This window comes from Nycticebus coucang, chromosome 15 (assembly GCF_027406575.1).
Source record: "Nycticebus coucang isolate mNycCou1 chromosome 15, mNycCou1.pri, whole genome shotgun sequence".
NCBI classification, from domain to species: domain Eukaryota; kingdom Metazoa; phylum Chordata; class Mammalia; order Primates; family Lorisidae; genus Nycticebus; species Nycticebus coucang.
Window position 1 is genome coordinate 81,414,053 of NC_069794.1, and position 16,505 is coordinate 81,430,557.

Consider the following 16,505-nt stretch of genomic DNA (forward strand, 5'->3'; position numbering starts at 1 on the left):
TTGAACCCGCCACCTTTGGTATATGGGGCCGGCGCCCTACTCACTGAGCCACGGGCATCTGTTTCTACAACTATTAAACATTGCATAGTCCTTCTGTCATAAAATAGAATATCTGAAATCCGTACTTTGCTAACAGCTACAAGTAAGGTAAAGCTTGATTTAAATAGCTTTCAATAGAAGGCTAAATAAGTACAGTTTGAATTTTGGGAATTTTGCCCTTCCATTTGTCTCATGGTTAATATTGAGTTTGCTTTCTTCATGATGTTCATTTTGTCTTAGACAAGGTAACTCAATCCCCTTAAGGTGTTATATCAGGCCTTTGGTAATGGATCACTTCATACAACCATTTTCTACTGTGTGGGCACCTTTCATATTTTATATTTTCCTCCTGGGGATGGCTTGGATGGATGACACAAACTATAAAATAGAGCTTGTAAACTGAGACTTGCATTATAAATGTGATTATTACCTTCAAGTTTTCCCTTGTTTCAGAATTTGGAAGTAGTTTACAATAACATAAACTAACTTATTTAATCTTTCCAAGGAATGAAAGATTCACTTCACATGCAGCATGGTTTCCAATCCTGAGAGCATGTAAAAATCATTTGGTTTGCTTATAAAAAAAAAATCCTGGGGATTGACCCAAATATCAATATTATTTTCAAAGTTCCTTATGTGATTCTGATGTGCTTATGTGGTAGTGAAACTACATAGGCAATCAAAAAATTCTCAAAGTTTTAATGAGTGTACAATGAAAGTAGATTGAGGTAGTTGAAAAGGCTGTATCTACATAAAGCGCGTATGTAGTGAGTAGTTTGTATGTATGTGGAGAGGATTAGCAGGTTTCTGAATATAGACTCTCCTTAGTCCTTAAATTTTTCCCTTGACATCTATCATCTCATTTCCACTTGAAAAATGCAAAAATAGAAGCTTGGGGATAAAAGAAGAGTTAAAACAAATGTTGGTCCTTGAGGTAACAAGCTTCATTTATCTTGAAAATTTATATATATGGAGCAACTTATTCTATTGTTGATGTTGGATCAATTATGCAGTACTGTATTCTAAGTCCCAAAAGTTTCTGTGGGTATTAATAGGAAAGCATGTAAATTATCCAGAAAAATACCTCCCGTTTTCCAAATTTCTGAATATCTTAGTCTATAACTTTTGTTATCCAAATAAAGTCTTTAACATTTGGCAGAGAAGTATGGTGACATGACAAGGCCATGTTTTAACGTGTTCCTTTGGTGGGGATTCAGTGATACAGCAGTTAAAGAGGCCAGAAGAAAGTTAACCTAGCATGGTAGGTTTTGAATGTCTAACCTCCTTTGCTTTCTTTCCCATCCCCAGGAAGTTGGTTGGAATGTGATGACTTAAAAGGCCTACATTCTGAAAGGCATGAGAACTTTGAAGTTCCTGCTTCAGAGATACATATTGTTATTTGGGAAAGAAAAACAGCTCAAGTGACAGATAAAGAAGCTGCTTGCCCTCTGCTTAAAAAGTCTAATGATCAACATGTTTTCAGTGATGAGAAACTAGTGTCTTCAGGTTCCAATGGTGAGAAAACAGTGTCTTTAGCTTCCAGTGATGTGAAATCAGGGTCTGCAGCTTCCAGTGGTGAGAAACCAGTGTCTTCGGCTTTCAGTGATGAGAAACCAGGATCTGCAGCTTCCAGTGGTGAGAAACCACTGTCTTCAGCTTCCAGTGATGAGAAACCAGTGTCTTCACTTTTCAGTGATGAGAAACCAGTACCTTCAGCTTTGTATTCTGTGGGTAATGATCCCTCATCTGAAACAACCTCGGTAATTCACACCACAGTTATGTCAGTTGCTCCTCAAACTATTCCACAGGGCAAAGTTGTAGCTCACGGAGATCATTTACTTTTAAGTCCAAAAGTTTTGGTTGACAGTAATATTTTACCTTTGACACTTGAAGAAACTATCCAGAAAACTGCCTCAGTTTTTCAGGTTAACTCTGAAGCTTTCCTGTTAGCAAATAAACCTGTGGCAGAAAATATAGGAATTGTCAAAACAAATACCTTGCAGTCACAAGAATCACTGATGACTTCTACAGTATCAAGTCCATGTAAAGAAAATCTTATCCATGACCAGTTTGTGGATTTAAACTTTCCATCTCAAGTTGCAAATACAAGCATGCAGCCAGTACAGCTGAATACAGAAGATGCTGTAATTGCGGTGTCTGTGGATAATATTCATGCTGCTGATCTCATACAGGATATGAAGTCAGTAGAAATTGAGACCAATGCTCAGTTAAAACAATTCCTTACACCAAAAACTGAGAAATTAAAACCAGAACAAGCTATATCTCAGGTATCTAATTTGAAGAAAAAAGAAACTGCAGCAGATGCTCCAAACGTAACAGCTAAGTCATTACAGAGTCAGTCTGTGAAAGAAAATCCAAAGAAACCATTTGTGGGAAGTTGGGTTAAAGGCTTATTAAGCAGGGGTGCTTCTTTCATGCCACCTTGTGTTTCAGCTCATAGTAGAAACACTATAAGTGATCTGCAGCCTTCAGTTAAAGGGGCAAATAATTTTGGTGGCTTTAAAACTAAAGGAATAAACCGGAAGGCTAGCCGGGTGTCCAGGAAATCTAGGGATACAAGTAAGCCTCCTCCAGTGAGTGGGCCTCCAGCAAGTCCTCCATCGTCCAGTAGCACTGCTGCTCACCCATGTGCTAATACCACTGCTGCTTCCGAAGCTGTGAAGAAGGGTGAAAGGGCCTCCAATGGAGCTCACCTCAACCACAATTCTCATGGAAATGAAAATTGTGTTTCTTCAGTAAACCATGGAGGCTCAGTTGAAGATCAGATTCGTAAACTTCGCCTAAAACTTCTTAAAAAACTAAAAGCAAAAAAGAAGAAATTAGCTGCTCTTACATCTTCCCCCCAAAGTGGAAAACTTCCAAGTGAAAATTTAGAAGAAGTGCCCCAGGGTGGGTCTCCAAATGATTGTGAATCTATAGAAGACTTGTTAAATGAACTGCAGCATCAAATTGATATTGCAGATAAGAAGGCTGGATGCACCACTGTTTCTGGTGTTTCCCCGTACAGTAGTCAAAGTCATGAAGAAATTTTAGCAGAATTATTGTCTCCTACAACTGTTGTTTCAACAGAGCTGTCAGGGAATGGGGAAGCTGACTTTAGGTACTTGGAAATGGGAGATAACGCTATACCAGCTCCAGCACCTGGTGAATCAAACAGTCTTTCCCAGAACACATATCTGGGACAGGATCATATTTATTGCAGCCCCACCAAGAAAAATCCATGTGAAGTGGAACCAGACTCCCTAACAAATAATGCCTGTGGTAGAACATTGAACTTGGAGAGTCCCATGAAGAATGATATTTTTGATGAGTTTTTTTCTACTTCATCATTAAATTCTTTAGCAAATGATGCATTAGACTTACCTCATTTTGATGAGTATCTGTTTGAGAATTGTTAAATGCCTGTTAACTCTTTATAATTACTCTTAGAAAAACTGTGTTTTCAAGTTGTGTTTGTATACTTGTGTTTATAGTGTTAATAGCCATGAACAAAATGTAAGCAATTGAAGGTTTTACCTTTAGTTCTGCCCTTGAAGCATGTGATCTGTTTTACAAATTATCAAGAATGTGTCCCCTCATGAGTTTCATTTTGTACTTGTAAGAGAATGAGGATTTCAGAATATTTTTAAAAGATAAAAGGTGTATATTAGTTTCTGGCAGTTGTACAGTTGGATTCATCAAATTGTAAGATTTAAAATTTTGGTCACATTCAGGAGTTTATATAAACCTAAGTTGTCGTATGTGGTAGATGAATGCCTGACAGTTTTCCTTAGGGTTGTTTGTATACTTATTCTAGTAGAGTGCTGTGGGATGTAAACTTCCCCCATACAACCTGTCTCCTTTGTCTCTTTAGAAAGGATGGCAGAAACCCTTACTACTTAAGTAATGTTAAATGATCAATAAATGATCTTTAATAGGAAAAAGTAATCTATTTTCATGATAATGTGCAAAAATTTTACATGTTATCGCTATCATGAATGCTATCTTCCCAAGATGGTTCTATAACCAAAGTAACACCGTTTAACATCCTGTTTTGGGAGAGAGTAATAACCAGCATGTCTAAGGCTTGCTATATGTGGGTTCTGTTATATCTGAGACAGAGGCTAATTCATTTAAATTAAATTCATTTAAATTTGATATTCCTGTGAGTGAGATATTTTTATCACATTTTACGAATAAGAACACTGCACAGCTAATAAGTTGTGGAGCCAAGACTGAGTAGATGGTTTATTAGAGCAGTTGGAAATGCTGAGCTTATCAATGTATGTTTTACCCCGCGAGCTTTATTTATAGTGTGAATACCCAAACAACACTACTGCTGTAATGATTTGAGTTAACAATAATTACTGAGGTTTAAGGGTGGCAGTCAGTGGTCTTCGGGTAAAATACTTTACCAAGGACTTAGTACTTGTTAATTTATTTGCCAGTTTTACTCCTAAACCCCCCTGTGTTTTCTGTTTATAAAAGTAGTGTAATGTATTGTAAGGAAAAGCTAAGAAAATACAAGAAAACACCAAGAAGGGTTTTGATCATGCATTTTAATCTTACTGATAACTACTACAAACATTTTCAAATTTTATGCACATAGACTTTAAATAAAAGATCCTCTTGTACCTATTTGTATTATCTGTTTTTACCTAATGTTTAATGAGCACTTTTCTGTCTTGTAGTTTTTGACATCTTTTGAATAGTTTTATAATAATTACATTGTACGGATAACCATTGTTTCACTAATCCTTATAGATTCTGAGATGATTTATACTATTTGGCTATTGTTAATTGCACAGTAGCAGTTATCCTGTTAATAAATTTTTGCACAGATTCAAGTTTTATTTTTTAGGGGTTGAATTGTTTGATTGAAGGATGTGCATGTTTGAAGTTTTTAAATGATTGCATGATTGACTTCCCTGAACCCTCACCATACTAGGTAGTAAAATTATTTATATTTCCATGTTGTTTATATTTCCGTGATTACTAGTGAGGCTGAACATTTTCTGTGACTGTTTGCCCAGTTGAGTTACTTTGAAGAATTGCTTGTCTATCCTTTATTTATTATTAACCCATGCAGCAAGTATTTCTAAATTACTGCTAAGGGCTATACCTGAGAATAGAAGGAAATACTTACTCATTACAAGGAGCTACATGCTTCACAGTAGGTGATAATAGGAGATACATACAGTTAATTCTTGTCATTGTCAGTACTTATGGACTATAAAGTTGCCATGAACACCGAATTGGCAAATATTGAAACAATACTCCTTTGGGAAATACAGGGTTAGGTTCCTGCCAGCCTGTAGTCCCAACATTTTTGTCAGTCAATATATTACCTTGTATTTTGTTTCTGTTTAAAGACACCTACTTCATCTGTATTGTTGATTCATTATATTAACATGGTCAGCGGCACTGTTACTCAGGCCTAAACAAAGCTTATTTCTAACTCAGTTTTCTCCATAAGGCGCACCCCAGCCTCCTTGCTTAGAAACCCTAGACAGCTCTTCAGCACTGCACTTGAGTCCATTTCAAATAGTGAAATCAACAAAAAGCACAGACCTGCAAGAAACAAACAGTTGTTTTCAGTGTGAGAGCTGCAGGAGGAAGGAGGAGTACTGACTTGTTCGACCTCAGCTGGGCACATGGTTGTCAACTCAAAATTTTTCAGTGTGCCTCTATGAATGGCTACTGAAAGCACAACAAGTACTGATTTTGGGGGTTAAAAATTTAAGCAAGTGGATTACCAAACATGGAATCTGTATAATGAGGATTGACTCTGTCACATGAAATGGTATTAAAAACTATGGGGAAAAAGTGGATGCGTGGTAAGAACTATTTTAGACTGGGTGAACTTTGATGTTAAAGTCCACTGGGTGGACTTTAATGAAGTGACGGTGTTAGCCGTAAGACTGGAAGAAGAGCAAAAATCATGAGGAATAAATGTGCTTAGAGTATGTCTTAGTCTGTTACTGTAGACTGGGTAGTATGTAAGTAATAATAAATTTATTTTTCACAGTTCTGGAGGCCAGGAAGTCCAAGATCAAGGTGCCAGTAGTTTGAGTATCTGGGGGAAGGCTCACTCTGCTTCACAGATGGCACCTCTTGCTGTGTCTTCACATGGTGGAAGAGAGTTGGGGCTGCTTCCTGCAGCTACTTTTTGAGGGCAGAGTTGCCATGACCTAACCACCTCTCCAAAAGATCCCACCTCAATACTATTGCGTTGGGGATTTAGGTTTCAACATACAAATTGTGAGGGTGGCACAAATTAGACTGTAGCAGCATGACAGAACAGGGAAGAGACCAGCATGGCTGAGTGGAGGCCTCGGGAAGCAGAGTTGGGACGGAGTGAAGGGGGTTGACAGGCTTCAGATCTGATATGGCTGATTATGATGAAAAAATCTGCTGAGAATAGAATAGGAAGGCTCAGAGCTCGTAGCACATTGGTTAAGGCACCAGCCACATACACTGAAACTGGTGGGTTTGAACCTGGCCCAGGCCAGCTGAACAATGAGAACTGCAACAAAAAACAGCCAGGCGTTGTGGTGGGCGCCTGTAGTCCCAGTTACAAGGGAGGCTGAGGATCACTTAAGCCCAAGAGTTTGAGGTCACTGTGAGCTGTGATGCTACGGCACTCTACCTGGGTGACAAAGTGAGACTCTCAAAAAATAATAATTTTTTTAAAAAGTGAGAATAGGGCTCGGCACCTGTGGCTCAAGCAGCTAACGTGCCAGCCACATACACCTGAGCTGGCGGGTTCAAATCCAGCCTGGCACACCAAACAACAATGACGGCTGCAACCAAAAAATAGCCGGGCGTTGTGGCAGGTGCCTGTAGTCCCAGCTACTTGGGAAGCTGAGGCAAGAGAATTGCTGAAGCCCAGAAGTTGGAGATGGTTGTGAGCTATGATGCCACAGAGCTCTACCCAGGGCGACAGCTTGAGGCTCTATCTCAAAAAAAAAAAAAAAAAAAATAGAATAGGAAACCCTGGGAGGAGTTGAGGCAAGAGGGTAACATCCGATTTGGGCTTTTTTTTTTTGAGACGAGTCTCGCTATGTCACCCTTGGTAGAGTGCTGTGACTTCACAGCTCACAGTGACCTAAAACTCTTGGGCTTAAGCAATTCTCTTGTCTCTGTCTCCCAAGTAGCGGGGACTACAGGCACCCACCACAACGCCTTTTGTTATTGTGGTCATTGTTATTTAGCAGGCCCAGGCCGGGTTCGAACCCATTACCCCAGTGCATGTGGCCAGTGCCCTAACCATTGAGCTATGGGCATCAAGCCTGATTTGGGGTTTAAAAGGATCGCTGAATTGTACAGGATGACTACAGATCAGAATAGGAGTCCTAGCTTATTACACTGTTTAGAGTTTGATGACTCTGAAAGGATTCAAAACTAGGTCACTGTTGGATTTCAAGGGTAGAGCAGGATGTGTTGATGGTTGGATGTAGGGTAGAGGTGGAGTTAAGGATGAAGTCCAGCTTTTGTCACCTGAGCAAATGGGTTGTGCTATTTACTGAGATAGGACAGACTTGGGAAGGAAAGGATTTAAAGGGGGTAAGTGTGGGGTTCATATTAAACTTCTAAATGGAGACAACAACTAAAAAATGGATCTGCAACTTTGGAGCCCAGAAGAGGCAGACACTGGAGATAATCATTTGGTAATTGTGAACGCGTGGACTATATTTAATGCCATTGGATAGAGTGAGGTCATTTAGGGAGTTATAACATGGATAAGATGGGGTCATTTAGGGAGTTATAACAGCTCTTGGAAACAAAAGGGGCAATAGGAGGAAAACCAGATGAGTGTAGTGCCCTGAAAATCAAAGTAAGAATACCTTTTTTTTTTTTTATCCCCTTTAACAAGGGGCGATTATCTGTTAGATGCTACTAACAAGTAATATGGGGACTGGGAATTTACCGTTGGCTTTGGCAGTAGGGAAGTCCTTGGTAACTCAATGGACAGGCCAGTGGAATTGGGAAAACAAGAGTGAGTAGGACTGCAGAGGGCATGGTGAGGAGGTGGAGCTGTGGACCTACTTTTTGGTAACATTTTCTGGTGCCTGGTGTGGGTGGTGAGAGGTCAAGGTTCTGTTAGTATTTAAGATGAAAGAAGCCATAATTATGTGTGGACCTGAACATTCCATGAAGAGAGGGATGTTATAGAGAGAAGGGGCCGTTGTAGGAGAAAATTTCGCCATGGATAGGATCCAGTGTATAAGAAGAGGAGGGTCTGAACTTAAGAGCTAGAATTCATCATTTAATACCAGGAAAGAGTGCATAATACAGATGTTAGGGTATTTGGTGATAGGTCTCTTCTGGTTATTTTTTGGGAAATAAATAGATCATCAGCTGAGATCTGAGGACAGGAGGACATGAAGATTAAGAAAGTTGAAAAATATTGGTCTTGGGGTGTGGAGAGGGAGTGGGACAGGGACATGTGGTGGGCTGGCCTGCTATGCTGAGAGCCTACTGAAGGTTTATGGTCGTCAGTTTAACTTGAGATCAGATAAGAAAGTGGTTTATTTTTCTCTAGTATTTACTTGCTCAGTAAGTGGCAAGTTGCATTCAGCCAAAGTAGAGGAATTGTCAGGCAGACAGAAGAGAGAAATTAGACGAGAAAAGGAATTAAGGTCTTCTGCAAGGGTAATGGTAGGGATACCCTGTTTCCCCGAAAATAAGACAGTGTCTTATTTTAAGGTGTGCTCCCAAAGATGCGCTAGGTCTTATTTTCAGGGGACGTCTTATCTTTCCTGTAAGTAGGTCTTATTTTCGGAGGATGTCTTATTTTCGGGGAAACAGGGTAGATCAGGAGGGAAGTAGGGATATGAGACAGGTGGGTGGATAGTCTGTTAAAAAGTTGTGGCAGTGTTCATTTTGGTCCTTGCTTCTTCCCCCAGTACCCTTACCCTTCCCCACTCTGCCCCTGGCCTTTAGCCCCTGGGGAGCAGCTAGAGTGGGGCCCTTGGGCTTTCCCCTAACCCCTTCTTTCTGGCCTGTTGGCTGCATTGGTTTTTAATATTGCACTGAAGGTTTTCTTTGTTTTTTTGCAGTTTTTGGCCAGGGCTGGGTTTGAACCCTCCACCTCCGGCATATGGGGCCCGTGCCCTGCCCCTTTGAGCCACGGGCACCACCCTGCACTGCAGGTTTTTTAAATAAAAATTTTGGCACCGGCCCCATATGCCAGAGGTGGCAGGTTCAAACCCAGCCCTGGCCAAAAACTGCAAAAAAAAAAGAAACCACTTAAAAAATTTTAAAAGGTGCTCGGTGCCTGTGGCTCAAGCGGCTAAGGTGTCAGCCACATACACCTGAGCTGGTGGGTTCGAATCCAGCCCGGGCCACCAAACAACAGTAACAGCTACAACCAAAAAATAGATGGGCATTGTGGCAGGCACCTGTAGTCCCAGCTACTTGAGAGGTGGAGGCAGGAGAATTGCTTAGGCCCAGGAGTTGGAGGTTGCTATGAGCTATGATGCCACAGCACTCTACCCAAGGCGACAGCTTGAGGCTCTGTCTCAAAAAAAAAAAAACACATTTTTTTTAAAGGGAAGAGGAAAAAAAAAAGATGGCAGGCAGAGCATGGTGGCTCACACCTGAAAGGCCAAGATGAGATGGGAACATTGCTTGCACCCAAGAGTTTGAGGCTGGAGTGAACTGTGATCACTTCACTTCAGCCCGGACAACACAGCCAGACCCCATCTCTTAAAAGAAAAGTGGGAGCAGATCTAAGGGATTGGGGGAGGGCTCAAAGAATGCCAGAGTGGGACAGTTGGTGGAAGTAAGCTGGTTAGGAAGTGCTATGCTTGAAAATCAAGCTTCTGGAGATTACTAGTGATGACAAAGTCTGAAGTATGAAAGTGCACAGCCAAAGATAGGTGAGTTAATGGAAAGCGAGGAGGTAAAGGAACAGAGAAGTCAGGATGGTTGTATGGATTGTTTGTGGAAGGCAAGCCAGGAAAACGCTGCTGTGGGAGTTCAGGGCAGGAGAGGTTGAATCAATCTGAAAGGTTGCCGGGGTCCTCAAACTGCAGCCCTCGGGCCACGTGAGGTGGTGTGATTGTATTTGTTCATGTTTTGATTTTTTACTTCAAAATAAGATATGTGCAGTATGTATAGGAATTTGTTCATAGTTTCTTTTTTAAACTATAGTCCAGCCCTCCAACAGTCTGAGAGACAGTGAATTGGCCTCCCGTTCAAAAAGTTTGAGGATGCCTGGTTAGAGAAAGCATCCCAAAGTGACATTAAACTAAGGACTTCATTTTGAGTAGGTTCCACAGGCAGCCTCTTGTTTAGGCACCCCTGCCATGCGTAAAGAGCCGCCCAGGTGCTCTGAACAGGCCTGCTCTAGGACCCTGTCTCTGGCCCTTTTACCTTTGTTGAGGAAAATTTATAGAGGCTAATGTTTTCAACTAAACTTCCGCACTAGACTCAACAGACCAGACCAGATTAGAATGGACTCACTTGTGCTAGGTGCCCTGTAATCAAACTGAACTTTACAACAGGCCAGTTTAAAAAATAAAAACAACCTAGGGCAGCGCCTGTGGCTCAAAGGAGTAGGGCTGGGCCCCACCCATATACCGGAGGTGTTGGGTTCAAACCTGGCCTCAGGCAAAAACTGCAAAAAAAAAAAAAAAAAAAAACAATAAAAAATAAAAATAAAAACAACCTAAAAAATACACACCGTCAATTAGTGAACCTGAGCCAGCAGGGTAAGGCCATCTGCTTTAATTCTGTAAGGAAAGGAACTTTGGAATGATTGATCTGTTTTAGTTCCTTGTTTCAGGTTTCTGTGGCCTTTTTCTGCCTAAGAAGCCCACCTCTTCTGCTCAGCTCAGTGGTGCGCTCTATCTACTCATAGATGGGATGCTGCGGCATTCATGCATCACTAATAAAAGCCAATGAAATCATTAAACTCAATTTGTTGAAATCTTGTTTTTTACAGCTTTTCAACACCAGACTTCTACACCCCTCTTCCCTCTAGTCCTGTTCCCTCAGGGAACCACAGAAGCAGAGGGGGCTGAAAGGCACATTAGGATGCTTCCAAGTACTATGCATCTGTGAAAGACACTGATTAACCTTTGCAAGAAAGCAGAGTACTGGGACTGTGCCTGTGGCTCAAGGAGTAGGGCGCCGGACCCATATGCCAGGGGTAGCAGGTTCAAACCTGGCCCCGGCCAAAAAAGAATTGCCAAAAAATAAGCAAAGTACTGAAGTGACAGTATATCTGGTATTGGAGAAATTTAAAATAATCAGCCGATTAAATACAACCACAGATGCAAGAGGTCATAAGGATAAAAAGAACCCTAGGAAATACTTCAAATCTTAAAATGAAAATGCATTTCCTGCTTAGTTATTGCAGGCACTTAATAGCTTAGTAAAGTGCCCTTCTTGCCAGCTTTCTCTCTTTTATAGCCTTCCCACTGGGCTGGGAGGCAGATATTATCTAAATATGCTGAGGAGGTTCAAGTGTCTCTACAACTCACCTGACAGTTAATGCTCCCCTCAGCCCTAAGGCGATGTTAGCCAGATCTGTTCAGCAAGATGGCAAAATGTTTGCAGTTGTAAACTAACTCTCCCTGGCTAGGGAACTCATGATGTAAAGAATGCCTGTGCTAGGTAATTAACAGAAATTCTATATTTAAAATCTTACAGAGAAATTAGCCAGCCGGTGTGCCAGGCACCTGTAGTCCAGCTACTCAGGAAGCTGAGGTGGAAGGATCATTTGGTGAGCCGAGAAAACAGAGTGAAACCATGTCTAAATAAATAAATGAAATCTGAAGTTCTATATTGGGTCTTACCCATGGCAGATTTTCACCTATGCAGTATTTATCATAGTAAATTCCAAAGATCAGACTGGTACTCAATGTGAAGGAATATACCGTTCAATTAAGTATAAATAAACCATCATTATGCTCACACTCTCACATGTGATAATCTCAGTTTATTACTAAGGTAATTGAAGATCTTATTTTGAAGCGCGTATTGATTTACTTGCTTGGGAATAACTAGTTTGTCATTTTTCACAGGCAATAATTTTTGTTGTTTTATTTTTACTAAAAAAGCAGTGAAAATGGCTCTATTTCTATTAAGGGCAATAAAATATGGCAATTTTCTGGGTGTCACTAAAATAACGCATAAGGAAAAAAATACAAATTGCTATCTGCCACTGGTGTAAATCCCCATAGAAGTGACCCCTGAGGGCGGCACCTGGGGCTCAAGGAGGAGGCGCTGGCTCCATATACGGGGGTGGTGGGTTTAAGTCTGGCCCTGGCCAAAACTGCAAAAAAAAAAAAAAAAAAGTGACCCTTTAAAGGATCAATGTATTAAGGCCCTTTGCATCCAGTCATTACAGATTGTAGCGATAAAGCATTAAGTATTAAAACCTCAAGGCAGCCTTTTTGGTCTCAAGTCCTTTATTGTTAATTTTAAATATCTACTTAATTGCTCAACTGAAAAAAAATTAAACTTGTTTCTCTTTGTGACTTGTCAATAGTATTAGACTATTTTGTTTGTTTGTTATCTGAAAATATAATGTTTAGTAATTTTCCCATTTCTAAACATTGTGGATTTGACATGCTTTGTGGCTTTATTCATAATTATAATACGAATGCAATAAAAACAAATAAATAAAGCTAAGCCTTCAAAATCCAAGGCTAAGAACTTTTGTACAGAGCCCTTGGACATTGTAACAAAATTTCATCTGTGAATATGCATATTTTAAATCTTTAGCTTCCCATGTGGATTTTCACAGGCTCTGTGGACCCCTAAAGTTGTCTCAGGGAAGGTATGACTTAAATAAGTGAAGTTTAACTTAAGAAAAAAATAACCTTTCTGAAGTTCTAGAAACCTCACCATCAGGTGTAAGTCAACTACGAATATAGACAATGTATGGCTGTTCTTATTCCTAGGTTTAAGATTTCAAACATCTATTAAAAGGATCACCCAGGCTCTAACTGTAGGCATCATCCTGGACACTTCCCTCCTGTTTCAGACCCTGAGTTTTGTCTAACTTCTCCATGAATGGTACCCATGCTGACTTCTCTAGACCCATCCTAGCCTGAGCCACGTGGCCTCTCCTGTGAAATATAATTGCCACTTAACTGTTCTGTGATCTCTTATTTCCCCTACACTATTACCAGACAAACCACCTAAATAGATTTCATTCTGTGTTAAAACAGAAGCCTCTAGTAGATTACTCCCTTTCTTGTTATTTTGTTTGTTTGTTTTGAGACAAGAGTTTCAATCTGTCGCTCTGGGTAGAGTGCCATGGGGTCATAGTTCACAGCAACCTCCAACTCAGGCTCAAGCGATGGTGTTGCCTCAATTTTTTCTATTTTTAGTAGAGACCGAGGGGTGAGGGGGTCTCGCTTTTTGCTCAGGCTGGTCTCGAACCTTTGAGCTCAAGCAATCCACCCACCTCGGCCTCCCAGAGTGCTAGGATTACAGGTGTGAGCCACCACAGGTGTGAGCCACTGGGGATGCTCCTTTTCTTTAAGGCTGAAGTCTAGCCACATCCTAGGTCTTCAAGGCCCTCCAAGGATGCTCCCTTTCTTTAAGGCTGAAGTCTAGCCACATCCTAGGTCTTCAAGGCCCTCCACAAGCTAAGAACATTATCATTTTGTCTCAAAATTTCCCCTGCTTCTTCTCTGCCTCTGGCCTGTCCAGGTCTTTCAGGGTTGTTTTAAATTCTCCGTGAAGACATTTATAACTCCAGGCTGTGTTGACCATCTCCTTTGCGGCCTGGGGACATTTTTCTGTAGCTGTCTTTCTTACACTTTATCAAATGCATTTTTATCTGACCATCTCTGTGAAGTACTCTTAAGATAGGTTCACTTCTGTACTGAACTTGTGCTAGGGGGCAGGCCTGTGCAGATGGGCAAACAATGGGAATGAAGACCTGGTCCCTGCTCTCAAGGAGTTCATATTCCAGTGTGGGTGCCTAGCAACTCACTGTTTTATTTATTTATTTCCTTTTGTTTTTTTGGAGACAGAATCTCAAGCTGTCACCCTGAGTAGAGTGCCGTGGCATCACAGCTCATAGCAACCTCCAATTCTTGGGCTTAAGTAATTCTCATGCCTCAGCCTCCCAAGTAGCTGGGACTACAGGCACTGGCCACAATGCCCGGCGATTTTCTTTTTTGGTTGCAGTTGTCATTGTTGCCTTAGCAGGGCCCGGGCTGGGTTCAAACCCGCTAGTCTTGGTGTATGTGTCACGTGCCCTACCCACTGAGCTACGGGCACCGCCCCAACTCATTGTTTTAGGGAAGTGTGGAGGGGCATATCAATCAGACTGAGGCAGCGTCAGGGGAGGCTTCCCTGCAAGGGTGACGCCTCTCTGATGTTACCTAGGTAAGTGGGGTAGGAAGCTGAAGATTTACAGGGCACACCAGGGAAAGGCATTGGAGAGGGGCATGTATGGCCGCAGGAGAACCCATGGTAACTGCGTAGAACCGTGTGAAGGTTTCATGAAGGAACGCAGTACTAGATTCGGCTGTGGTCTGGTGTGCTAAGCTCAAGGATTTGAAATGTATCCTGAAGGAAATTCCTTGGAGCGTAGCATTATCATTAGTAACAGAAACTGTCTCTGCCCCTAAGGAACTTATAGCCTATGGTAAATAAATTCAGATTCAAAGTGGAAGGGCACACTTTTTTTTTTTTTTTTTTTATTGTTGGGGATTCATTGAGGGTACAATAAGCCAGGTTAGGGGCACACTTTCTAAGTCCTCAAAATTTTTAGCAATAGCATCCCCTTCATCTTCAAATGTTAGACTAGATTTGAACAGTCTACAAGTGATTTTTAAGACCAATTTTCCCTCTTTTTTTTTTTTTTTTGTTGTTGTTGAGACAGTCTCGCTTTGTCCCCCTTGATAGAGTGCCCTGGTGTCATAACTACAGAAACCTCATTCTCTTGGGCTCAAGCGATCCTCTTGCCTCAGCCTACGGAGTAGCTGGGACTACAGGCGCCTGCCACAACGCCGGCCTATTTTTAGGAGGGGCTGGAGAGTGTTTCCCTCTGACCCAGGCTGGTCTCCAACCGGTGAGCTCAGGGCAATCCACCCTCGGCCTCCCGGAGTGCTGGGATTACTGGCCCACGTCCGTTCGGTATTCTTTGTGGGGCTCCCCCCCCTCCACTATAAGCTACCCTTAAGTGTAGATGGGAAGTCTGGAATTTTGAAGGGTATCACAAAGGCCTACAAATGTTTTGGGGAGCTACTTGTTATGCTGCCTGGAATTTCACGTAAGTACAATATAGTATCTCCTTCTTTAGGGCTGCTTACTAAACAATAGAGCATATTATATTATCAATTATTTGATTAGTAATTATCAACCAGCATTTGCTAAGGCATTTCCTGTGGCTTGGTTGACTATCCCATCTAGGTCTCTCTATCCAAAGCACTTCAATCTTGATAAAAATGAATTATATTATCATGTGATTCTTTATCTTTATTGAAGGTCTTATGTCATACCTCTCCTTGAAAAGTATTTGTATCTTCTGTTAGCCAGAGTTAAAATATGTCATTGAAGACCTTCCAACAGTAACCCATCCAAAAAAATTTATGCTTGAGTTTAATTTCAGGCATAATTCTGTCAGCAATCTAACGTAAACATTAACATCTTTTCCTAGTTCAAGTCCAAAAGCTAGGACAGAACCTTACTGAATAGTTTCTTAAGCTTCCACATACTTTTGAATGACTTCTCTGCACGTTTTCATCTGGAAGGCTGCTCATCCTTTTGGAAGTAGATAAAGCAATGTTAAATAACTACATTTGATTTTGGTGGTGGCAGATTTTTCTGAAAGAAACCAATAACACTGTATTGCCCACCTGTGAATGGGCAAGTGCGTTGCTCTGCTGCCTGTTGAGCACTGTAGGTCAGGTCTCTTGACGCTACCGTACACGTTCACCTTGAATAAATGGTAGGAATAGAATTGCCATGCTGCGGTCTCCCCATACAGAAGCAGAGTTGCGCTTATACCCAACCACATTGGGCACCAAATATTAAGAGAACATTGTTTCCCTTTATCCTATTCAGTTAAAAATCTCTCAGTTGTAGTTTTAAAAGAGGCCCACTTCGTGAAAGTTGCTTTGAGAAAAGAAGCACCATCGTCCCTGGGTGGGCTCGAACCACCAACCTTTCGGTTAACAGCCGAACGCGCTAACCGATTGCGCCACAGAGACTGGACTACTCAACTCTCGCTGCGGTGCATACAGATTTCCGCGGCGGCGGCGGTGGCAGCTTTCGCCACACTGGGCGTTTCCACCCTGAGCAGACGCAGGAGGCGCGCGGCACGCCCAGGAGCCTACGAACTGGGTTGAGGCCGCCGGGCAGCCCAGGTGCCGGAGGAGAGTCCTAGTCTTGGGCCGAGTGGGAGGGGATGGGCGGAGCCACGGGAGCCCGAGTGACTTCGGGTTTTTCCGGGAACCAAGCAAGCTTCTAGTCGCGGCGGGCCTTCCTGG

The 16,505-nt window shown here is 41.7% G+C and overlaps 1 protein-coding gene and 1 non-coding gene across 6 annotated transcripts in view; one reads left to right on the top strand and one right to left on the bottom strand.

Moving 5' to 3' along the window:
- USPL1 (ubiquitin specific peptidase like 1) overlaps nt 1–5,032 on the top strand; it is a 63,837-nt gene extending 58,805 nt beyond the window's left edge. For 4 of the 5 annotated variants that reach the window (XM_053563723.1, XM_053563726.1, XM_053563725.1 and 1 more), the window contains one exon: nt 1,348–4,906. In XM_053563723.1, the coding sequence (XP_053419698.1) occupies nt 1,348–3,458 (2,111 nt within the window). In that variant the 3' untranslated portion in view covers nt 3,459–4,906. Of the gene's footprint in view, nt 1–1,347 lie in introns of all 5 variants that reach the window. The other variant, XM_053563724.1, reaches the window with a different exon arrangement.
- An 11,120-nt stretch (nt 5,033–16,152) lies between these two features.
- On the bottom strand, nt 16,153–16,226 carry TRNAN-GUU (transfer RNA asparagine (anticodon GUU)). The gene has a single exon. It is a non-coding gene; the product is annotated as a tRNA-Asn (tRNA).
- Nucleotides 16,227–16,505: the final 279 nt, after the last annotated feature.